The 25,100-nt window shown below is 46.0% G+C and overlaps 1 protein-coding gene across 13 annotated transcripts in view; it reads left to right on the top strand.

Moving 5' to 3' along the window:
* FANCC (FA complementation group C) overlaps positions 1-17,908 on the top strand; it is a 284,485-nt gene extending 266,577 nt beyond the window's left edge. For 11 of the 13 annotated variants that reach the window (XM_064579759.1, XM_064579761.1, XM_064579762.1 and 8 more), the window contains one exon: positions 14,228-17,908. In XM_064579759.1, the coding sequence (XP_064435829.1) occupies positions 14,228-14,380 (153 nt within the window). In that variant the 3' untranslated portion in view covers positions 14,381-17,908. Of the gene's footprint in view, positions 1-566; positions 7,939-14,227 lie in introns of those variants that run through there. The other 2 variants (XR_010407814.1, XM_064579769.1) reach the window with 2 other exon arrangements.
* Positions 17,909-25,100: the final 7,192 nt, after the last annotated feature.

Below are 25,100 nucleotides of genomic sequence, written 5' to 3'. Positions count from 1 at the left end.
ACAAAATACCTACTCAGTTATTTCAAAAAGTCAGCAACAGGCACTTTTGAATCATGAACGTGTTGGAGGCATTTTTGTCACCTGAGACAAATGAAATACCGTGAGACAAATGAAAATGGGAACAGCTTTCCAAAATTTATGACACACAGCAAAAGCAGTTGAAAGAGCAGTTCATAGCAATACAGGCCCACCTCAAGAAATAGGAAATCCCAAATAAACCACCTAACTTTCTACCTTTATATCTAAAGAAACTACAAAGAGAAGAACAAAGCCCAAAGTTAGTAGAAGTAAGGGAATAATAAAGATCAGAGCAGAAATAAATGGAAGAGGGACCACACACATACACACACACACACACACACACACATGAAAAGATAAATGAAACTAAAACCTGGTTCTTTAAAAAGATAAAATTGAAAATCTCCAGCCAGAATCATCAAGAAAAAAAGAGAGGGCTGAAATAAAATCAGAAATGAAAGAAATTACAGCTGAAATCACAGAAATACAAAGGATCATAAGAGATTACTACAAACAACTATACACTAATAAATTGCTCCCTTCCCCAGGCAGGTTGGAAAACCTAGAAGAAACGGGATAAATTCCTAGAAACAAGCAACCATCCAAGACTGAGTCATGAAGAAAGAGAAAATCTGAGTAGACTCATTATAAGTAATGATATTGAATCAGTTATTTTAAAATTCCCAAAAGACAAAATTCCAGGACCAGACAGCTTCACAGGTGAATTCTACCAAACATTTAAAGAAGAACTAATGGGGCGCCTGGGTGGCTCAGTTGATTAAGCGACCAACTCTTGATTTCAGCTCAGGTCATGATGTCAGGGTCGTGAGATCAAGCCCTGCGTTGGGCTCCATGCTGGGTGCAGAGCCTGCTTAATATTCTCTCTCTCCCTCTCCCTCTGCCCCTTCCCCATTCACTCTCTGGAAATGAATGAATGAATGAATAAATAAATAAATAAATAAATAAGAGTTAATGACTATCCTCAAATTATTCCAAAAAATTGAAGAGGAAGGAATGCTTTCAAACATATTTGTGAGGCCACCAAAATCAGATAAGGACACCACACACACATAAAAAACTACAGGCCAAAATCCCTGATGAACATACATGCAGAAGTCCTCAACAAAATATTCATAAACCAAAGTCATACGATCATCTCAATAGATGCAGAAAAGCATCTGACAAAACTAAACATCCATTTATGATAAAAACTCTCAATAGAGTGGGTATAGAAGGAATGTACCTCAAAATAATAGGGGCCATATATGACAAACCCACAGCTAACATTATACTCAATGGTGAAAAAAGGATGAAAGCTTTTTCTCTAAGATCAGGAACACGACAAGGATGCTACTCTGACCACTTTTATTCAACATATCACTGGAGGTCCTAGCCATAGCAATCAGACAAGAAAAAAAGCACCCAAATTGGTAAGGAAGAAATAAAACTGTCACTATTTGCAGATGACATAGTACTATATTTAGAAAACCCTAAAGACTCCACCAAAAAACTATTAGAACTAATAAATGAATTTAGTAAAGTCACAGGATACAAAATTACCATACAGAAATGGTTTACATTTCTATACACTAATCATGAAGCATCAGAAGGCAAAATTAAGAAAACAGTGGGAGAGGGAGAAGCAGGCTTCCCACGGAGTAGGGAGTCCAGTGCAGGCTCGATCCCAGGACCCCGGGATCATGACCTGAGCTGAAGGCAGACACTTAACAACTGAGCCACCCAGGTGCCCCTAAATTCACTTTTGTAAAAGATTTTATTTATTTGAGAGAGAGAGAGAGCAAGTGAGCACACACGAGCAGGGGGTCAGGGCAGAGGGAGAGGGAGAAGCAGACTCCCTTCTGAGCAGGGAGCCCAATGCAGGACTTGATCCCAGGACCCTGGGATCATAACCTGAGCTGAAGGCAGATGCTTAACGGACTGAGCTACCCAGGCACCCTGTAGGAATAAATTTAACCAAAGAGATGAAAAGACCTATACTCTGAAAACTATAAGACATTGATGGAAGAAATTGAAGACAACACAAATAAATGGAAAGATATTCTGTGCTTATTGATTGGAAGAATTAATATTGTTAAAATTGTTACCCAAAGCAATCTGCAGATTCATTGTAATCCCCACCAAAATACCAATGGCATCTTTCACAGATTAGAACAAAGAAATCTAAATTTTGGGAACCACAAAAGATCCCAAATAGCCAAAGCAGTCTTGAGAAAGAACAAAGGTGGAGGTAACACATGCCCTGATTTCAAATATTACTACAAGGCTATCATAATCAAAACAGTATGGTATTGGCACAAAACAGACATAGAGATCAATGGAATAGAGCGTCCAGAAATAAATCCATACATATGTGGTTAATCTATAAGAATGCAGGCAAGAATATACAATGGGGAAAAGACACTTAATAAATGGTGCTGGGAAAACTGGACCACTATCTTTACAAAAGTAAATTCAAAATGGATTAAAGACTTGAATATAAGACCTAAAAGCATAAAACTCCTAGAAGAAAAAACATAGGCAGTAAGCTCTTCAACATCAATCTTAGCAATATTTTTTTGAACCAGTCTCAAACAAGGGCAACAAAAGCTAAAATAAAATAAATTGATTACATCAAACTAAAAAGCTTTTGCACAGTGAGGGAAACCATCAACAAAATGAAAACATAACCTATTGAATGGGAGGAGAAATTTGCAAATCATACATCTGCTAAGGGGTTAATATCCAAAATATATAAAGAACTTAATCTAAAAAAAAAAAAAAAAACCTGATTAAAAAATGGGCAGAGGACTTAAACAGACATTTGTTCCAAAGAAATACAGATGACCAAAAGATGCTTGAAAAGATGCTCATCATGACTAGCCATCAGGGAACCGGAAATCAAAACCACAGACACCTATCACCTCACACCTGTTAGATGGGCTATTATCAAAAAGACACAAAGTAAGTGTTGACAGGAATGTGGAGAAAAGAGAACCTTATACACTACAGATGGGAATGTAAATTGGTGCAGCCACTATAGAAAACAATATGGAAGTCCCTCAAAAAACTAAAAATACAACTACTTATGATCCAGCAATTCTATTTCTAGGTATTTATCTGAAGAAAACAAAAACACCAATTCAAAAAGACCATATGCAGCCCTATGTTCATTGTAGCATTATTTATAATAGCCAAGATATGGAAGCAACCTAAGTGTCTGTCAGTACATGAAAGGCTAAAAAGGTTGTGGAATATATATGGAATATTACTCAGCCATAAAAAATGAAAAGAAAAAAATGAAATCTTGCCATTTGCCACAACATGGATAGACCTTGAGGGTATTTGGCTAAGTGAAATAAGAAAGAGAAGGATTTTTAAAAAATAATAATAATAAATAAAAGAGAAATATAAATGCCATATGATTTCACTTATATGTGGAATCTAAAAAACAAAACAGGGGCACCTGGCTGGCTCAGTTGACAGAGCATGTGACTTTTGATCTTGGGGTCATGAGTTCAAGCCCCACATAGAGCTTACTTAAAGTAGATAGATAAAATTAAAATGTCCTTAACTATTTAAAAAAAATAAGAAAACTTAAAAACAAAACAAATGAAAAAGCAAAATAAAATGGAAACAGACTCATAGATAGAACAAATTGATAGTTACCAGAGTGGTGGTTGTTGGGGGTGGGGGAGGTAAAACAGGTGAAGGGGATTAAGAGGTACAAACTTCCAGTTATAAAATAATTAAGTCATGAATTCTGGTCCAAGATGGCAATGTAGGAAGATGCTGAACTCGCCTATTTCCGTGGACACACCGAATCTATGCCTATTTATAGAACAATTCCTCCTGAAGAACTGAGGGCTGACTGAACAGCTTCTGCACAACAGAAGATAGACCACATACAGAATGGCAAGAAAGATGGAGACAACGGTAATGAAGGGAAATCCCCAACTACAGTGGAGAGGGATAGTACTGAGAGACCATGAATAGATTTGTCTGCCCTGGGGCACAGAAAAAAAAGCCTTGGTTTAAAATTATAAAGGAATCAGCCCTAGAGCCCTTCTGAACAATGGGAGAGCTGCTGCAATTCTTTGGGTTAGAGGGGCTGGTGAGCACCATGATTTATGTTCTTCCTTCACCTTCATAGCACAGACATGAGCCGGGTCTGGGCACCAAAGCCAGCCTGCCACCTCAGCAAGCCCCATGCCTCTAGCCCACACAGTTCCAGACACCCTGGGGAACAGAAAAATGTAATTTAAAAGAACGACTAGAATATAAAGGATCCATCCCTAGAACCTTTCCAGTCATTGGGCAGGGGCAGACTCTCTCCAGATCAAAGGGCTGGGCAAGCACCATGGTTTATATTCCCCCCCACCTTAATAGAATGGACGGGAGCAGGGTCCAGGTGCCCCAGCCAGCCTATCACCTCAGTGAGCCTGGGCCTCTAGTCTATACTAGCCCAAGCCTTCCCACCCAGCACAGTGCAGACCAGGACAGCCCTGGTCAGCATTCACTTGGCCTCTGCTGTCCCATCACGGGCCCCTTGCACAGAGCATCCTGGGACCCCCAACCAACACCAGACACAGATCCAGGCATCTAGTCAAAGTCACCAGGCACACACAGTCTACACAGAAGATGACCATTCTTTCAAGTTTAGGAGAAGTAACTGTACCACTGAATTCATAGAAACAAACACTGAAAGTCAGGCAAAATGAAGAGACAGAGGAATATGCTCCAAACAAAAGAAAAAGCACAAAACCTCAGGAGAAAAAAAAACTGAATGAAATGGAGATAACCAATCTACCTGTTACAAAGAGTTCAAAGTAATGATCATAAAGATACTCAACAGAATGAAGAGTGGCTGAACTTACTGAGAACTTTAACAAAGAGATAGAAAATATAAAAATGAATCAATCAAGAGATGAAGAATACAATAACTGAAATGAAAAATACACTAGAGGGAATCAACAGATTAGAGGATGCAGAAGAATGGATCAATGATCTGAAAGACAGGGTAATGGAAAAACACCCAAGCTGAGCAGAAAAAAAAGGATTTTTAAAAATGAGGTTAAGGGGAGGGGTGTCTTGGACAACATTAAGTGAACAAACATTTGCATTAATAGGGGTCCCAGAGAAGAAAAGAGAAAGGGTCGGAAAACTTATTTGAAGAAATAATAGCTGAAAACTTTGCTAGCCTGGGGAAAGAAACAGACATCCAGGTTCAGGAAGCACAGATGAAGTTCAAACAAGATGAACTTAAGGAGGTCTACACCATGACATGTAATAAGTAACATGTCAGAGATTAAAGATGAAGAGAGAATTTTAAAAGCAGAAAGAGAGAACCAACTAGTAACATATGAGGGACTTAAAGGGATGAACGGGGAAAAAAAATACAAGGAGGAATACTCTCTTGGCAAGATTATCATTCAGAATTGAAAGAGAGATAGTTTTCTAGATAAACAAAAGTCAAAGGAGTTCATCCTCACTAAACCAGTCTTACAAAAAATGTTAAATGGAATTCTCTTAGTGGAAAAGAAAAGGCCGTAATTGGAAGTAAGAAAATTATAAAAGGAAAAAATTTCATGAGTAAAAAGAAACACATAGTAAAGATAGTAGAGCAATCACTTATCAAGCTAGTATGGTTAAGAGACAAATGTAGCAAAAAGTAGTAGTATATATTACATTGGGTGGGAAGGTAAAACTGAAGTTCTTTTAGAGTGTGTTCAAACTTAAGTGACTATCAACTTAATGTAGTCTGCTATATAATTAGAATGTTACATATGAACCTCATGATGGTCACTAACCAAAAACTTATAATAGATATACAAAAATAAAGAGAAAGAAAGCCAAGCATAACACTAAAGAAAGCCATCAATCATAAGGAAAGAGAACAAGAGATGAAATGAAAGAAAAGAACTCCAGGCGCCTGGGTGGCTCAGTCGGTTGGGCGTCTGTCTTTGGCTCAGGTCATGATCTCGGAGTCCTGGGATTAAGCCCCGCATCAGGCTCCCTGCTTCCAGGGAGTCTGCTTCTCCCTCTCTCTGCTCATGCTCTGTTTCTCTCAAATAGATAAATAAAATCTTTAAAAAAAGAAAAGAGAAGAACTACAAAAACAACCAGAAAACAAGAACAAAATGGCAATACATACCTACCTGTATATGCTGCCTACAAGAGACTCTCTTTAGACCTAAAGACACATACAGACTGAAAGTGAAGGGATGGAAAAAGATATTCCATGCAAATGGAAACAAAAAAAAGAGAGAGAGAGAGAGAGGCAGAGTAGCAAGACTTAGACAAAATAGACTTCAAAATAAAGACTGTAACAAAAGACAAGGGCATTATGTAATGAAAAGGCATCAATCTACCAAGAGGATATAACAGTTATAAATATCTATGCACCCAACATTGAAGCACCTAAATACATAAAGCAAATATGAACAGATATAAAGGGGGAAATTGCCAGTAATACAATAACAGTAGAGGGTTTTCCCCACTTATACCAATGACTAGATCATCCAGGCAGAAAATCAATAAGGAAACAGTGTCTTTGACCCCAGAACGTTATACCCCAAAACACCAGAATGCACATTCTTTTCAAGTGCACACAGAACATTCTCCAGGATAGAGCACATGTTAGGTAACAAAACAGATCTCAATAAATTTAAGAAGACTGAAATCATACCATGCATCTTTCCCAAACACTATAGTATGAAACTAGAAATCAATCACAAGAAAAAAATGAAAAAACAAACAAAAAAACAAATACATGGAGGCTAAACAACATGGTACTAAAGAACCAGTGGGTCAATGAAGAAATCAAAGAGGCTATCAGAAAACTGCATAGAGACAAAATGAAAACAATGGTTCAACATTTTGGGGATACAGTGAAAGCAGTTCTGAGAGGGAAGTTTATAGCAATACAGGCCTACTGTAAGAAACAAGAAAAATCTCAATCTAACCTTACACCTAAAGGAAGTAGAAAATGAACAAAGCCCAAAGTTAGTGTAAGGAAGGAAATAATAAAGTTCAGAGCAGAAATAAGTGAAATTGAGACAAAAAAAGAAAAGAAACAAAAGGATCAATGAAAACAAGAGCTGGTTCTTTGAGAAGATAGACAAAATTGATAAACCTTTAAGCAGAAAAAAAGAAGACCTAAATAAAATCAGAAATGAAAGAGGAGAAGTAACAACCAAAACCACAGAAATACAAAGGATTATGAGACTATTATGAAAAATTATGTGAGATCCAACTGGACAACCTAGAATAAATGGATAAACTCCTAGAAACATATGGTCTTCCCAAACTGAATCAGGAAGAAATAGAAAATCTGAACAGACCAATTACTAGTAATAAAATTGAATCCGTTATCAAAAACTCCCAAAAAAACAAAAGTCTATGACCAGACTGATTCAGTGGTGAATTCTTCCAAACATTTAAAGAAAAGTTAATACCTCTTCTCCTCAAACCATTCCAAAAATACAGAAGAGGAAGGAAAACTTCTTTTTTTTTTTTTTAATTTTATTATGTTATGTTAGTCATCATACAATACATCATTGGTTTTTGATGTGGTGATCCACGATCCATTGTTTTCGTATAACACCCAGTGCTCCATGCAGTACGTGCCCTCCTTAATACCCATCACCGGGCTAACCAATCCCCCCTCCCCCCTCCCCTCTAAAACCCTGTTTGTTTCTCAGAGTCCATAGTCTCTCATGGTTCATCTCTCCCTGCAATTCCACCCCTACCCCCCATTTTTCCCTTCCTTTTCCTAATGTCCTCCATGCTATTCCTTATGTTCCACAAATATGTGAAACCATATGATAATTGACTTTCTCTGCTTGACTTATTTCACTTAGCATAATCTCCTCCAGTCCCATCCATGTTGATGTAAAAGTTGGGTATTCATCCTTTCTGATGGCTGAGTAATATTCCATTGTATATATGGACCACATCTTCTCTATCCATTCATCTGTTGAAGGGCATCTCGGCTCTTTCCACAGTTTGGCTATTGCGGAACATTGCTGCTATGAACATTGGGGTGCATATGGCCGTTCTTTTCACTACATCTGTGTCTTTGGGGTAAATACCCAGGAGTGTAATTGCTGGGTCATAGGGTAGCTCTATTTTTAAATTTTTGAGGAACCTCCACACTGTTTTCCAAAGTGGCTGTACCAACTAGCATTCCCACCAACAGTGTAAGAGGGTTCCCCTTTCTCCACAGCCTCTCCAACATTTGTTGTTTCTTTCCCTGTCCATTTTTGCCATTCTAAATGGTGTAAGGTGGTATCTCAATGTGGTTTTGATTTGGATTTCCGTGATGGCTAATGATGATGAACATTTTTTCATGTGTCTGTTAGCCATTTGTATGTCTTCTTCAGAGAAGTGTCTTTTCATATCTTCTGCCCACTTTTTGACTTGATTATTTGTTTTTTGGGTGTTGAGTTTGAGAAGTTCTTCTTCATAGATCTTGGATTCCAGCCCTTTATCTGTAGTGTCATTTGCAAATATCTTCTCCCATTCTGTGGGTTGCCTCTTTGTTTTGTTAACTGGGAAAACTTCTAAATATATTCTGTAGTGCCAGCATATTACCCTCATACCAAAACCAAAAGCACCACACAAAAAAAATTACAGGCTACTATTCCTGATGAACATAGATGCAAAATCTTTAGCAAAATATTAGCAAGCCAAATTCAACAATACATTAAAAGTATGATTCACCATGACCAAGTGGGATTTATTCTGGGGGTGATAGTTCAGTATTTGCAAATCAATCATTGTGACATACCACATTAAGAAAACAAAGGATAATAATCATATGACATTTTAATATTTGTAGAAAAAGCATCTGACAAAATTAAACACCCCTTTATGATAAAAACTCTCAACAGAGTAAGTTTAAATGGAAGGTATCTCAATAAAGACCGTATATGACAAACCCACAGCTAACATCATACTCAATGGAGAAAACTGAGAGCTTTTCCTCTAAAAGTGGGAACAAAACAAGGACATCCACTCTTGCCAGTTTTATTCAACATAGTACTGTCCATAGCAATCAGACAAGAAAAAAAAAATAAAAGGCATCCATATTGATAAGGAGGAAGTAAACTCTCAGTATTTGTACATGACATGATGCTACAAATAGAAAACTGTAGACTCCACCAGAAAAACTATTAGAATAAATGAATTCAGTAAAATTGCAGGATATAAAATTAATATGCAGAAATCTGTTGCTTTCTGTACACTAACAAGAGAGTAGCAGAAAGAAATTAGGAAGACAATTCCATTTACAGTAGCACCAAAAAGATTAAATACCTAGGAATAAACTAACCAAGGAGGTGAAAGACTATACTCTGAAAACTATAAAACATTGATGAAAGAAATTGAAGATGACACAAATGGAGAGATATACCACACTCATGGACTGGGCGAATATCCATATTATCCAAAGCAATCTCTAGATTCAGTGCTATCCCTGTCAAAATACCAATAGTATTTTTCATAGAACTACAACAAATAAACTGAAAATTTGTATGGAACCACAAAAGACTCTGAATAGCCAAAGCAATCTTGAGAAAGAGCAAAGCTGGAGGTATTTGGGTCCCATATTTCAAGATATACTACAAAGCTATAATAATGAAAACACTATGGTACTGGCACAAAAACAGACAGATCAGTGGAACAGAATAGAGAACCCAGAAATAAACCCATGCATATGGTCAATTTATGACAAAAGAGGCAAGAATCTACAATGGGGTCTCTTCAATAAATGGTGCTGGGAAAACTGGACAGCCACATGCAAAAGAATGAAACTGTACCACTGTCTTACACCATACACAAAAATAAACTCAAAAGTGGATTAAAGACCTAAATGTGAGACCTGAAACCATAAAACTCCTAGAAGAAAACATAGGAAATAATCCCTTTGACATCAGCCTTAGCAACATTTTCCTAGATAGGTCTCCTCAGACAAGGGAAACAAAAGCAAAAATAAACTATTGGGATTACACCAAAATAAAAAGCTTTCATAGCAAAGGAAACCATCAACAAAATGAAAAGACAGTGTACTAAATAGAAGATATTTGCAAATGATCTGCCAAAAGGCTAATACCCAAAATATATAAAGAACTTATACAACTCTACACCAAAAGTACAAATAATCCATTTAAAATAGGTAGAGGACCCAGGGACGCCTGGGTGGCTCAGTCGTTAAGCGTCTGCCTTCAGCTCAGGTCATGACCAGCATCCTGGGATTGAGCCCCGCATCAGGCTCCCTGCTCAGCAGGGGGTCTGCTTCTCCCTCCCCCACTCCCCCTGCTTGTGTTCCCTCTCTCACCGTCTCTCTCTGTCAAATAAGTAAAATCTTAAAAAAAATAATAAAATAGGTAGAGGACCTGAACAGACATTTTTCCAAAGAAGGTGCACAGATGGCCAACAGACATGAAGAAAAGATGTTCAATATTACTGATCATCAGGGAAATGCAAATCCAAATCACAATGAGATATCACCTTACACCTGTCTGAATGGCTAGAAACAAAGACAAGAAAAACAAGTGTTGGCAAGGATGTGGAGAAAAAGGATCTCTCATGCATTGTTGGTGGGAATGTAAATTGATGCAGCTACTGTGGAAAATATATGAAGGTTCCTCAAAAATTTCAACTGGGTATTTACCTAAAGAAAACGAAAACACTAATTTGAAAAGATATTTGCTCCCCTGTGTTTATTGCAGCATTATTTACAATAAGATATGGAAACAATCTAAGTGTCCATCAATAGATGAATGGATAAAGAAGAGGTGGTATATATACACAATGGAATATAACACAGCCATAGAAAAGAATGAGATCTTACCATTAGCGACAACATGGATGGACTTAGAGGGTATATACTAAGTGAAATAAGTCATGCAGAGAAAAACAAATATATGACTTCACTTACATACGGAATCTAAAAAACAAAACGAATGAACAAAAATAAGTCCTTGAGGATGTAATGTATAGCATAGGGAATATAGTCAATATTATTATAACTTTGTGTGATGACATAACTAGACATGACAGGGATCATTTCATAACATATAAAAATATCAAATCACTATGATGTAAGCCTGAAACTAATAGGATATTCCAATTATTTCTCAACATGCTAAGTCAACAGCAGGCACTCTTGAGTCATGAAAGTGTTGGTGGTATTTTTTTCACCTAATCTCTGACCATGCCCTCCTGTGGATGGAGCTTCTGCCCTGAGGGAGCCTTCTCAAGCCTGGCAGCTGGGACTCAGGCTCTTCCTCCCGGAGCCTTTGCCTTACTTCTCCCCAGCGAGTTCTTGTTCCGCTCATCTCCTATGCTGTTACCTTGGGAATGGAGAATCAGGCCCCTGCAGAGTTTGCCTTGTTTCACAGGCCACAGAGATGATGACCAGCCTGGCCCTGCCCGTGGGCTAAGAGAGGAAGAAAGTGGCCCAGAGAATGCTCCTCCGGTTATTCCAATCACATATCCACCATTCTGGGGAAACAGTCCGCATTCAGAATGGAACATCCTTACGTCTCTCCCATAGAGGTGCTGTGAATAAGGAGCCTAGAGTATGTCACGAATTCAAGTTTGCTGCCTCTCCTGGGCAGCCCATTCCCACAAAACAGTCCAGTCCTAGCCATACATTAATGCTTCTGGCCTGCACCTGAGGCTAAGGGAAGGTGGAAAACTCCAGTACATCTTCATAAAATATCATAAGTCTGCTCAGCTGCAAAAAAATTCATTGAAGGGAAAACACCAATGATTCTCTTTACACATTGGCTTTTTAGCAGATGTAGTTGTCTGGGCACCTTGGAGCCCATGCATCATGGTCTAGAGAGCCTCCTTGGCACTGTCCTTGTGGGTGTTTTGAAACTATTTTTAGTAACATACCAGACTTCCTAACTGGAAGGCTTCCTGCAGTGGCCTCATGACAGGTTGAAGGCATCCTGGCTGATGCAGCTACAGACAGGACAGATGGAAGAAGTCCTCTGCACAGTGCCAGCCTCTCATGGGTTTCTCCTCAGCCCCCCTATCTCATCACTTCCTCTCACTCAGAGCACTGTGGAAGGAGTCCTGGGTCAGGTCTCCTTGGCCTGGGAGCAGGTGGTGGCCAAATGGTAGAAGTGTTGGCTTTGGTGGGATGGCCTTTCTCTTCCAGCAGGAAGAAGCCTTTCTCTTCTCTTCCAGGACTCCATCCCTGACCCAGCTTTGATGTGAACTAAGGCCCGAGCAGAGCAGCTCCTGAGCCAGGGTCCTGGTCTTATCCTTCTTATCCCAGCATCAGCTTTGGGGAGCTGTGCACACTCGAGGCTGCAGACCACAGGGGCTGCATGTCTGTGCCCTGTCTAAAGGCTGTGACCTCCCACATTGTCCCATACTCCAGCTTCTGCTGTAGGATACTCCCTACAAACTGCTCCCCTGGGCTCCTGCACAGGCCCCCGTAATCAGCTTCTGCCCGCCTTGGGCTTCTGAGAATTTCCATTGAACTCCTTCTTCGGAACCCCTGCCCCTTCACGCCTGGTGTTCTGCTCCTCTGGCTACTAGGTTTCTTGCCCTGCTCCCTCCCTATGTGCCTCTTTGACCAGGATGAGTCAGAAGCAGCTCGGGTGGTGTTGGGATTGGATTCCTCCTGCCCTTGAGGCTCACTCTGTCCTGCCCCCTGTCCTGTCCTGAGTTCATGTTTCTCTCTCCTGTCATCTTTGTTGCTGGTCCACAGCAGTTCCAGGTAAGTTAGCTAGCATCTGAAATAGAGAGTTCAGTTCTATAGTTGTTGAACTCAAATGAATTTCATCTCTATACAGATGCATCTCTGCCAACAATGCAGATTGCCTACCTGGGCTGCAGGGAGGTGGGCATGTGACCAGAGACCGTGAGTGGAACAGTGTGGAGGTTGAGCTGGCTTGTGAAGATGACACAGGGTCAGGACAGGTGGCCTCCACGGTCAGCTGTTAAGACTAACAGCCCAGGGGAGCCCCTCTCCCTGCACTTGGGGTCTCCCTGCACTTGGGGTCTAGGAAGTAGATTAACTCTTTGAAGGTGTCCCAGGGAGGCTCACGCAGTTTCATCCATCCACAAAGACAGAACTGTATCTGACAGAGGTCATCCACAGCATCTGTGATTCTGAGTAAAAACCACACAGTGGTAATATGGATACCGAGAGCACAGTGAACCCCACCTAGTCTGGTGGCCTGCCCCCGACAGCTTGGCAGAGCCCCTCTGAGCCAGAGTTGAAGAGACCTCATGCTGTCGCCGTGTGCCCCGCACATCCTGTGCTGCCGGAGCATCTGCCTGAGCTGCCGGTCAGAGGTGGTGGCCCTGGAGTGAAGCGTTTCCAGGGCAGTGGGATTGTCCGAGGGCACCAGGGCGGGCGGCCTCCCACCAGAAGGCCCAGTGTGGAGATGGATGGGAAGCTGACCTGTGGCTGCTATGGCTGATTAAAGATTTGACTGAGGGGTCTATAGAAACTATCCCACACAAAGTGAGTATATAGATTACTCTCAACATCAGGGCTGCTTAATGTGCTCGTGTCTAAAAAAGTCACAGTAAATTCTTCACACAATTCAGTTGTGAGATTCTCACCCTTGCCTTTTTGCTGAGCTGAAATTCTTAGGAAAATACTTGGGCGCCAACAACTGAGAACGCCTTGAGGCTGTATTTAGCAGAGCTAACAGTTCTGCCTTTCCTGCTTCCCTTGAGAATCGGGTGTTAAAACCTTAGATGTCTATTAAAAAACAAGTGGGTCCAGGTTGCTAGCTCAAGAATGCCATTTATAAAGCTGTTTGTGTGAGAACACGTGGCGTTTTCCTTCCAGCAGTTTCCAGCTCTCATATTAGTGTGAGCTTTTTGCAGACAGGCCACAGCACGTTCACTTGCCTTCGCTACCCACGGCAGATAGTCGCCTGGCTTGTGACTGGCATTCCAGGAAACGTGGTGCTTATTTGTAGCCTTTGTGCGTTCCGGGCCATTCTGTCCGAAGAGGGTGATCGTTAGGAAATGACTCTGCTGACTGGATGGCCAGCCTCTGAGAACAGACTTGCTTTGTCAGTCACCTTGCAAACAAAACAAGAGCCCTTCCGAAGCTAATAAGAATGCAGCTGCTTTTCGGGGAAGGATGGGTACGGTTGGTTTGCTGGACCAAGAGATGAATCTGTCTGGTGAGTGTTTTAGTTTTCTTTCTCCTCTGTCCTCATTGCAGATGGCTCCAACTGATGAGTTAACCCACGAGATGACTGGCTTGCTTGACCAGACCTTGTACAGATGGGATCATCTCTGCATGGAAGCCCCGAGGTCGAGAAAACTGGCCAGAGAGCTCCTCGCGGAGCTGTGCTCAGCCGGCACGGCCCGTTGACTGCAGAGCTGCCGTGCAGGGACCAGGCTCCCCGCGGCCTCGTGATGTGATGATGAGACCATTTCTTCGTGGAATGAGTAGTGAGAATGAGCCAGACATCTTGGCAAGATCTGCTAGCACATATTTTATGAAGTGAGAAGACCGGTTCTTAACCCAAACTCCATCCAGTTTATTGTTCATGACTGGATTGTGCCTTGAGCATTCCCTACCTGCTCAGCCCAGCTGCCAGAGAATCACTAAAGAAAAGGCTTAGATAGGAGAACAGATTTTTGTTTCCATTTTCCCTCGTATCAGACCAAGATACACAACTATTATTTGAGTGGTTCAAAGTCTCTGGACCAAGAGATGGGTCATGAACCACTGATCGATTTAGAATGTAACTTAGTCCTTTTCCACAGGTCTCTCTTTTCAGAAGTCATGTTATTATTATTGGTGTTTCTTTTGACCCGCAGGGATTTGAGATAAAGCCACACTGTCTTGCTTCCCTAAGAAATTCTTCATCGAGGTGTCTCTCAGGCACCTCAGAAGGGAAACAGAGCCTGCTCGAGACCGACAGCAAAGTGGTAGTGCCCGGGACCACTGCTCAGCGGTGGAGGACGGCTCTGCCTGCCAGAGGGATAAAGCCAGTTCCAGTAGGAACTGTATTTGCTTTGTTTGCTAAACATTGCCACCAGAGGGGCTTGTGTGACCTCAAGGATGGCTGAAAGGGGAGAGTATAGAGAGATTACGGATTAGTTGTCTAGTTAACCGAAGTGGGAATTCAAAATTTTTTTTTTTAAGATTTTATTTATTTGAGAAAGAGAGCACAAGTGGGGGGCAGGGGCAGAGGGAGAGAGAGAAGCAGACTCCCTGCTGAGCAGGGAGCCTGATGAGGGCCTGATCCCAGGACCCTGAGATCATGACCTAAGTCAGATGCTTAACCAACTGAGCCACCCAGGTGCCCTGGGAATTAGAAATCTCTAATAAAAGAATCGGTTAACCCCAATATTTATTTCACATCAATTAAAAAAATTTTCCCCTTCCAGGTTTATTCTTAATATGCATTGACTATGTGCTTTTCTCTGTGCATTCTGGTGGTTGAGTCAGTCAGGACTTCATGTCCACTTTGATTTATGTGTTAGTGATCTCTGAATCACCTTCAGTTTGGGCTCCTGTTTGAGGTATGAGTAACATTTTGTTGGATTAAAGGTTGTGGTGTTAGGAGCATTACTGTTTTGGTATATGGATCCACCTAAAGATCTGGAAAATTCAAGAATTGTTTGATCTGAGCCTGCCCTTTGAGAAATGTTGCAGTTTGAGCAATGTTCTGATAAAATACTGTCCACACAACTACCACCATTATTACTTTCATATAAAAAGCCTTCATCAAAACGTGTAGTAGTAGGCTTCATTTGGAGTCAAGGACATCTCTTCTGTGTTGTTTGCCATGGAAGCTGTGAACAGCTCTGTGGGCATGAAGAAGGGGATCTGTCGTCTGGTAGCCTGAATAATCCCTAACGTGAGGGCCCGTCAGGAATCAGACTCCTGTTGTCGGTGTGCTTCCACTGGAAATTCATTCTCAGCAAGACTGTTACCCACCTCAGACTGTTGAAGCTGCATTTCTGAAAGGGTCCTTCCTGTCCTGACCTTACCTCAGCCTGTTTGTAGTATCTCCAATTCCTATACAAAGCCTCAAAATTCTCCCAAACCTTGGGCGTTTGAGTCAGCACCTGACCAGACTATCTGATCGGCAGAGCTTTAGTCTTCACCCCGGTGAACTCCTGGCAGCCAGGCAGTTCTTGTGTCTGGAGCAGGCCCTGGTTTGTTTACTGATTTTACTTTCTCCCCTTGCCTTTCCCTCCTTGAGAAAGTCACTGACAAGGGGAGAAGTGCTCCACAGGGGGAAACAAAGGGAAGCAGGAATGTTCCCCAAACTGGAGGGGCAGCCGGGAAGGCTCACCGGCAGGCCCTGGCCTTCAGTGGTGCACATGCCGACCATTTTAGAAGGGTTACTGCATCATCCCATTCACTTCTCTGAGGAGGAGGGAGTCTCCCTAAGTGCAGATGGAGGGGGGTGCACTGTGGAAGGGAGGAAGCGACGCTGTCTGCTTGACAGCCCAGGAAGACAAGTACCTTGTACTCCTTCTGCTCCTGAGCAAGCCCGCCCCCAGCCACCCCAGAAGAGACCCAGTCCTGGCAGAGGAACTCAGGAGCAGGCTGAGAAGTATCTAGTAAATTCCACTTCCTCATCCCGTTGCCTTGGAGTGGGGGAAAGTCTGAACCTGTGGGTTCTTTCGGTTTTTTGAAGTTCAAAGAAGTAGGGTTCGAGCTAGGAATGGGCTCTGGTGAGGATGCACGTGTAGGCCCCACAGGCTGCCGAGCCTTGTGCCCCTGTTGGAGAGCTTGGAGCGCTGAGGTCTCAGTGAGGCTGAGACCCAGAGGCTGTGTGTGGGGTTAACTGGACTGGGTTTCTTTCCACTATAGTGTCTATGCCGGGCAGATGCCTCCAGCTTCCACCAGCAGAATAGTCAATGACGAGCAGCTTCAACAAGGAGGACACCTGATGGTCGCAGACACAGAAAACCCGGAAAGATGGCTAACAACGGGGTTGGCTTCAGTGGGGTTCTGGGTTTTCTCTCCCAAGTTCAAGAAAGCTGCCAAGTTGAGACTTTCTTGACAGCCTCCAAGAAGGAAAAGGACATCAGGTTCTCCTGTCTCTCCCACCAGCCCGCACTGGACCTGCCCTTAGGTCATTGGCAGACCCAGCACGGCGGAATGGGGTTGCTAAGACCATGCGCAGATTTATCAGGACACTAAGGAGCCTTGAGCTTCAGGGCCTTCCACTGCCTGGCCCCTCAGAGGCCCTGGGAGAGGCCCCAGCACCGTGCTCCCATGATCATCTGTTTTTGTAAAATTCATAAAGAGAATTTAACTGCCACTGGCAAAGGTGTTTCTGTGCACTCCTACTGTCCCCCTTCCCACTGGGCCGTGCAGGGTGGCCTTGTGCACTGGAATCCGGCTGAGAGGACTCGGAGTTGGTTCAGCATTACTTCAGGGTCTAGTGAAGTTACTGCGGAGGGCAAGCTTCCAAGAACGCTAGTGCCCCCTGCAGGGGCCAGGGCCCAACAGCAGTGTGGCCTGTGCCCCCTGAGGAGGAACCCTGAGGGGAGTGGGGGGAGTCCTTCCAAAACCTCCAGCTTGGGTCTGGGATGAACCTGATAGAGGTTTTCAGAGATCTGATAACAGCTCTAAAATGATCTATTACCAATAGCAAGCTGTGAAGTGGAGAGAAACGTTAAGTCCTAATAATGAAGTTTTTGATAAAGCGTGCTGGAGAAGCTGTGGGAATATGTAAATTCACTGTCCCGACAAGAGGTGATCAGAGGACAGAGCTGCCAAAAACCGGGGAGAAAAGGCATTTATGCATTCATTGACCACCTGTTAATGCAAAGCCTGTCACCTGCACTTTGTGATGTGTGGAATCTGTTAGCGTTTTTAAATTTGTAATTTATTTTTTTTATTATAAATAAAAACGTACATTACACCTAATTTTGTATTCATTAACTATGACAACCTTTCTCAGAAGCAGCTTGCCTTCACTCCCCAGTTACGGAAGCCGCGTGTCTGAAGGAGCCCCTTGTGAGCAGTCCTGCTCTGTTACACGTGCGCCGTTAGCCCTTCCCCGCTCGGCCCCGTTCCTCATGGGTGGGCATGGGCTCCTCCCTCTGCGTGACCCTGCTGTTCACGGGGACCCCACAGACTCTCAGACACTGGTCCGGTTCTACCCATCACCAAGCCAGTTTACTCCTGAAGAACCAACATTAAGGCAAGATAAAGATGTATGTGTTAAAGCCTTCTAAAATCCGGTTCCACAGTCTTTCCCATGAGTCCACATCCTACCCCTCAGTGTAAGCCTTCCCTTTCCCCAGTCCTGACATCATAATCATCCCTTATTGTACTTGGGGTTTAGGGCAGGAAACTTGGATACTTTGATACAGAAAGTTCCACACAACTTTTCTGTAGAAAAGCTGAGTTCGATCACTGTCGAACATCTCGGCCTCCGCTGTTTCTCACGGTATGATGAATCCATGTGTACCAGCCCAGATTCTTGGTGGCAAGCAACAGAATTGGGCGCGATGTCAAAAGTAAAAGGGAATTGATCGAAAGGATATTTAAAAGCCCACAGAATTGGGGGGCAGACAAGGCTGCGTGTCAGGCAGTCAAGAACAGTGCCCAAATCTGTCACCACCAAAACCTGCCACTTAGAGCCTTTGTAGCTTGGTCCTGAAAGGCCCACCACCTCCAGCAGGGAGACGGGCCCTGTGCCCTGCTCCGAAGCCCTGGTCCCTGCACGGGCACCTGATGGGTCGCAGGTCCCCGACCTGTGCTTCAGCTGGAAGCGAAGTGGAAAAGCAGGTGTCTGGCTTGTTTTGCCTCCATGACATTACTGGAACCTTGGACCCCACCAGCGGTCTCCTACATGCAGGAAGGGGTCAGAGCCTGGGCTGCTGAAGAGAATAAAAAATCTCCACAACACTATGTATCATCAATCCTTAAAGCTCTTCTAGAGCAGTTGAGGAGGTTGAGTCCCATGAAACCATCCAAGCACTCAGCAGGAAAATGCAGAGGAGGGCCCTTGGCAGGAAGCGTGCGGGCCCGTGAGGCTGAGTTTCTCCAGCACCGCTAGAACAGCGTGGAGCAGGTGAGTCTCCGGCGGGGTGTCATGTGCGCTCTAGGGGGGTGAGCAGCATCCCTGGCCTCTTGCCACTACATACCGGCCCAGAAGTGATGAGACTCTCCAGAATGTCTCGGGGACCTCCCCCCAACTCTCCAATCGAGAATTATTGCTCTAGCTGGTGGTTCTTATTTCTGGAAAGATGTCCTGGATAGAAACACGGTTACAGAGATATAAATTAGGCTTAAGAGGATCCTAATAAGAAAACTAGATCATCTGATTCCAAAATTCATATGGAAAAGTAACCACTGAGGAGCGGCCAGGAAAAGTCTGAAAGTGCAGGGATGAAGTATAATGAAGTGGGGCATGCACTGGCACACGCTCTAAGGCTCGAGCATGACAGCAGGGTGATGGGACCGAGGGGGGCACACGGAGACCCCATCTGGGTTGTAACCCCTCCTTGTGGATCCAGCAGGCAGTTCTCAGGTCCCCTCACAGGTCTGGGCAGCCCCTAATCCCATCAGTCCCTTCCTCCCTGATGCTTTCCCTTGACTGGCAGAACATTCCAGGGCTTCCCCTCAGCTGGCGAGCTGGTCCCTTCTTGATCCCTGACCTTTTTCCTGGGGGTAGCCCCCAGGCTCCATCCTTGGGCCTCTGCCCTGCAGACCCTCCCTACACTGGGCTTTCACATGCCATCTCTGTGCAGAGGGGCCACTCACCCTCCTGGACCACAGGCCTGAGTGTCCCACTGCCCAGGAAGCATCTCCCCCCAGAAGTCGGATGACCATCTCATGTGCAAAGCTGATTCCACCAGCTCTACCCCATCCCCCCAAACCCACTATCTTCCCACATCAGTTGTTGGTAATTCCATTTTCCCAGCGACTTGCACCCGATTCTGGACCCTTGATTCTTCTCTCTCTCACCCCCACATCCAATCCATTAGAATACTCTGACCATTTCTTGCCCTCCACTCTTAAGACGCCATCGTCCATCTGGTCTCCCTGCTCCCGCTCTACCCCACTGCAAGCAGTGTGGGCGATCTCTCTCCACTGCGATCGTGGTACGCCACTGTTGAAGGCACTCCAGATGCTCCTCACCTCACCTCAAGTAAAACCCAACATTCTTAAAATGGCTTTCAAGGCCCTACACAATCTAGGTCCTCCTTTTACTCCGACTTCATCTCCTAATTTTCTCTGCAACCCTTTCACCCACCCACCACCACCAGCTCCACCAGATGGGCCCCCAGCAGTGACTCCAACACATGGTACACTCCAACCCCAGGGCCTTTGAATGGGCTGTCCTGACCTCCCAGACATGCAGGCCAGTTCCCCTGCCTGCTCACAGGTCACTGCCTCCATGAGGCCTCCCTGACATTGACAGTGGCACCCCACTCTCCTCCACCCCTCCCCCTGTACTACCTCAGCTTTTGTTCCCCCCCACACACACACACAACTCCTAGACACCAGGTAATCTACATATTCTGTTTACTCTTCATCAACGGTCTCCACCACAGGTGCCTGGAATAGTTGCAGGCATATAAAAGAATGCCAGTAAGTATTTGTGGAATTGATTTGTAAAGGGCTTTAATATATGGTAAAAGCATTTTGATCAACAGAGAAAAGATGGTGTTGGGAAATCAAGTTGGATCTCCACTTCTTCGGTGAAAAGAAACATTACAAAATAAAATGTTCAACGCTCTTTACCAAATGTCAGCATCTTGAGGTCTGGGCTGGGGTTTTCTCCAGAGAAGGCTCTGGCAATTCTGTTTGGAAAGAGTCGGGGGAAGAGAGCCTATTACTCAGATACATAAAAAGCTAGTTTATAAAAACAACTTACCTGATATAGAAAGAATGTTCTTCTATTTCATTTAGCCTTCCTTGCTCACACACACCCAAGTCCCTGCCTGGGGTCTGCGAGTCCAAGCCCCTCGCCACTGCTTCAGAGAAGGCGTCTCAGTCCTTTGTGGGGAGCATGGGAGGGGTCTTCCCTGCATGAGGAGCTGGGGAGGGCCTGAGGCTCCGCTCACATCACCTGGAAACATCCATGAATTCTCCAATTCAGCCAAATGGGAGCACTTTCTATGTAAGACAGAAAACCCAGAAGCCACAGAAGACGAATAAAATTGCCCATACAGAAGCGTTAAAATAACCAAAAATTGAAATACAAATAACACCCTGGGAAAAAATATTTGCAACACATGACAAATAACTGATTTCCAAACTGTAATGCTCTTCTCCAGATCAGTAGAAGGCCTTCAGCCCAGAGACTTATGGGCCACGATACAAACATTGCACACAGTTAACAGAAGGAGAGATACACAGGACTCTGGTGAGACTTTAAAAAAATATTTAATACAGCTTGTGAGAAACTCAAATTAGTAAAAACATTTTCCCGTATCAAGACGCCAAAGCAAAAGAGACTGATTTGGCCACACGGGGCGGAGGCAAAGGCACCGTCCTTCACAGAGGGAGAGACTATAACGTTTAAAGGGCATACGTCCCAGAAACAATGGTGACAATCACCAGGTGACCCAGCAATCACACTGCTGCTGTGTCCTGTGTCCCCAGGGGAACGGAAAGGGGAACCGGGAGAGGTGTCCGTCCACCGTGTTCCCGGCAGTGCCACCCAGCAGTCAGAGGTGCAAACAGGCGCGGGGCCGTGACACATCAGGGGATCCACAAAATGGGGTCTGTCCATCCCACGAATGTTATTCAGCCATAGAAGGAATGAAGATCTGACACCTGCTACAACATGGACCAAACTTGAGGTTATTCTGCTAAGGGAACTAAGCCAGACGCAAAAAAGCAAATACTGTGTGATTCCACGAGAGCAGACAAATTTGTAGAGACAGAAAACAGATCGGTGGTAGCCAGGGGCTGGGGGACAGGGAATGGAAGGTTAGTGTTGAATAGGGAGCGGTTCACTTTGGGAAGATGAGAAAGTTCTGGAGACGGATGGTGGCCACGATTGCACAACACTGTGAATGCACCTAATGCCACTGCCCTGTACCTGTGAAAATGGTGAAAATGGTAAATTTTGTTGTGGAAGTTTTCAAAAAATAACATTAAATAAAACATGTAAAATTTACATATCCTATTCTCCATGAAGGAAATTCCAGTTCTTCAGAGCCACCCCCTCCCATTTCGGGTTGCACGGTTCCCACCACCAGGAGCAAACCCAGGAGCCGTCCCACGGACGCCCCCCCGCCCCCCGTGCACCTGCAGAATGCCCGCGGCGACTTCTGGCGGTGCTGCCTCCAACAGGCGCTCCCTGGAAACACCTCAAAGGCGCAATGGTCAAGGGCTGGTTAATACATTAAGTATTAATACATTAATACACCCTTAGAGCTGCTGCCAGGCCCCGTTCCCAGGGTTGTACATATATTCATTCGAATGTCCCCGGTTTACAGACGAGGACTCCCCAACCAGGAAGGTTGCGCGGGGGACCCGGAGCGGAACCCCTGCGCCACCGGGGACTCCTGCCTCTGGCAGTCCGCGACGTTCGGAGAACAGAAGTCAGGTCCCTACTGCGGGCCGCCCGAGACCCAGTCTGTCCCGTGGGAAGAGGAGTGTGTGCCGGGCTCCCGTCGGGGCGACGAGCCAGGGCCAGGGCCGTGCACGCGCCGCCCTCAGCGGCTGGGCGGGGCCGGAGGCCCGTGGAGCCCTCACACTGGAGGCCTGGGACAAGGGACCAGGTGAACAGGCGCAGGAAAACGTCCTTTTTGCCCCACGTATAGTTCGCATTTGTCTGCCTGTTTGATGTAGGCCCCCCAGATTGTACTCAGTGTTTGCCTGTTCCCGGAGAGGCTAAGCGGAGCCGGGGCGGCGCCGACACCGTGCCCCGCATTTCCACCAGCACCGCGGCGCTTCACAGGACCGACGCTCTAGCCTCGAACAGAGCTTTCTAGAAAACGACAACCTGGTTGCATCCAGGTCCCCGACATAGGGGAAGAGCAGTTCGCGGTCTGTCCGGGCGCCCAGCCACCGCGGTTACTAATACGCGTAGGCGCTCTACACGACGGCCTCCGCCTCCAGGGCACTGAAGCCAGAATTTGTGCCCTTCTCTCTTCGGCGGCAAGTCTTTTATTTTATTAAATAAAATCATAAAACGACAATCCCTTTCCCTTAAGCGATCTGTCTTCTCTTTACAACCCAACATAAACGCACGCGGCGCCCATCTCTTGGGCAAACACTAAACCTGGCTCCCACCTCTTCCTGATCCCCGCACTCGGGTTTATTTTGAGCGCCCCTCCTTACACAGAACTGAGGCTGAAGTCTCGGGAGACTGCAGTCATGCGGTGGGGACGCGGGAGCCCGAAGCGGCGGGGTGAAGAGCGCCGGGGTCTGGCCCTGGGAGGGGGGGGGGGCTCCTCCTCTCTGCCTTTCTCAGCCACAGTATACTCTCCGGTGCCAGGACACTCACTTCCGCCGCCGCGGCCCGTTCTGCCAGGCCTAGTGCAACAAGGGAAGACTATTAGAGCGGGAAAGAACTTTCTGGAACACCGGACTCTTGGCGGTTCGGTCAGGGCCCACCCTCAGGCGGTTTCGGCACCTCCTGCACCACTGGGGCCGGACCTCACAGTGGTGGAACCACGGCCAAGGGCCGCAGGAGGAGCGCCAAGAAGGCGGCGTGCACCCGGCCTACCTGCTTCCCCGCCAAGCCCAGGGGAGCCGCCCGGGCGGGAGCCCCGCACCGCACCCGCACCCCCTTCGGCTGTGCCAGCGCAAGTGGCAGCGCAGCCGGAAGAGGCGGGGCACCGCCGGCAGTTCAGCATGTCCCCTCCCAGTCCTTGTCGCCGCGAAGCCCGGGGCCTGAACCATGCTCTCTCCCACACTCCGCGGGGAGCAGGTGAGTTTTCCGAGCGCTGCTGGAGCAGCCGGAAATATGTGGTCGGAGAAGCCTTGATCTGCATTTCTGCATTCTGCTTTGCATTCCACGCACACGCACGCACGCACGCACGCACGAGCGTTGGTGCTGTCACCAGCCCTTCCCGGCCCGGCTGCCGAGAGTGGGCCGCTCTGGCCGGTCCTCTCCCGAGGGCCGTGTTTGCCTCTGCGGCCTGCTCCGGCCCCGGGGCCGCCCGACGCCCACCCACCATCCCCGCAGAAGGCTCTTCGCGGCCGGGTCTGGTCCTGGGAACTTCGGGTTTCCTTCTGCCCCCAGGCTGGGCCGATGGCCTCCTCCCTCTTTTTTCACACCCTCTGGACTGGAACAGAAATGCCTTATTGGCCGATCAATCTCCCAGACAGCCCCAAAGGGTGGGAAAAGATCTATAAAACCCCGCCGGTGAATAGCCCCAGTCGGCCTCTCCTCCCTTCCACCTTGTAAACCCCCAGGGCCCAGCCAGGGAAGGCTGAGGTCATTGTCCTCAGGACCGTGGCCGGGGGGCCCGGGGGGGGGGCTGAGAGTTCATGCCCCCCCACCCCCGGCACTGCCCTGGGAGGTCCAGACCGCCCTTGTGACCCCCACCTCCCTGAGGCTTCCGACGCCCGGACCCTCTCTGCCTCCTCAGCTCCGACCTCGGGCTGAAGAGACTCCAGGGAGTCTAGGCTCCCCTCGGTTGGCACGGAGGGTCCCCGCCCCACTCTCTGCAGTCGGAGGCAGTTCAGCCCCAGGCGCCCTGGGGAGAGGACCCTCCAAGGGACCATCCAACCCCAAAGCGGCTGCACGCTGTCACCTGCTGGTGGCACCCATAGCAGCCCCTCCCTGACTTCTCAGGAATGGTAATGTTCCAGACAGGCCGGCCGGCAGAGGCCACAGGCCCGGGACGCCCAGAGATCTGTCCAGCAGGGCGGACAGTGCGGGTCGGCCCTGCTGACGGGGGGGGGGGGGGGGGGGGGGCAGAGCCCCCCTCATGCCCCTCATCCTCCCACCGCGCCGCTCGGCTGCAGAACCGGGAAGTGGGTGGCCCAGAACGGAAAGCTCTGAAAACATTGGCGCACCCCGTGTTTGGGCTTTGCCAAGTGTCCATGCGGAATCAGCCGGGTCAGGGAAGAGAGACAGGATGCTCTGGAAACATCTGTCTGAGGCCTTTCTTTTGGAGCTCTGTTCTTCATTTTAAATGGA

This window comes from Mirounga angustirostris, unplaced genomic scaffold (genome assembly GCF_029215605.1).
Source record: "Mirounga angustirostris isolate CCGP_5_RB_7025 unplaced genomic scaffold, mMirAng1.0.hap1 SCAF_15, whole genome shotgun sequence".
Lineage (NCBI taxonomy): Eukaryota > Metazoa > Chordata > Mammalia > Carnivora > Phocidae > Mirounga > Mirounga angustirostris.
Note: the sequence above shows the minus strand (reverse complement) of the source record. Positions and strands in the feature narration are given on the sequence as shown.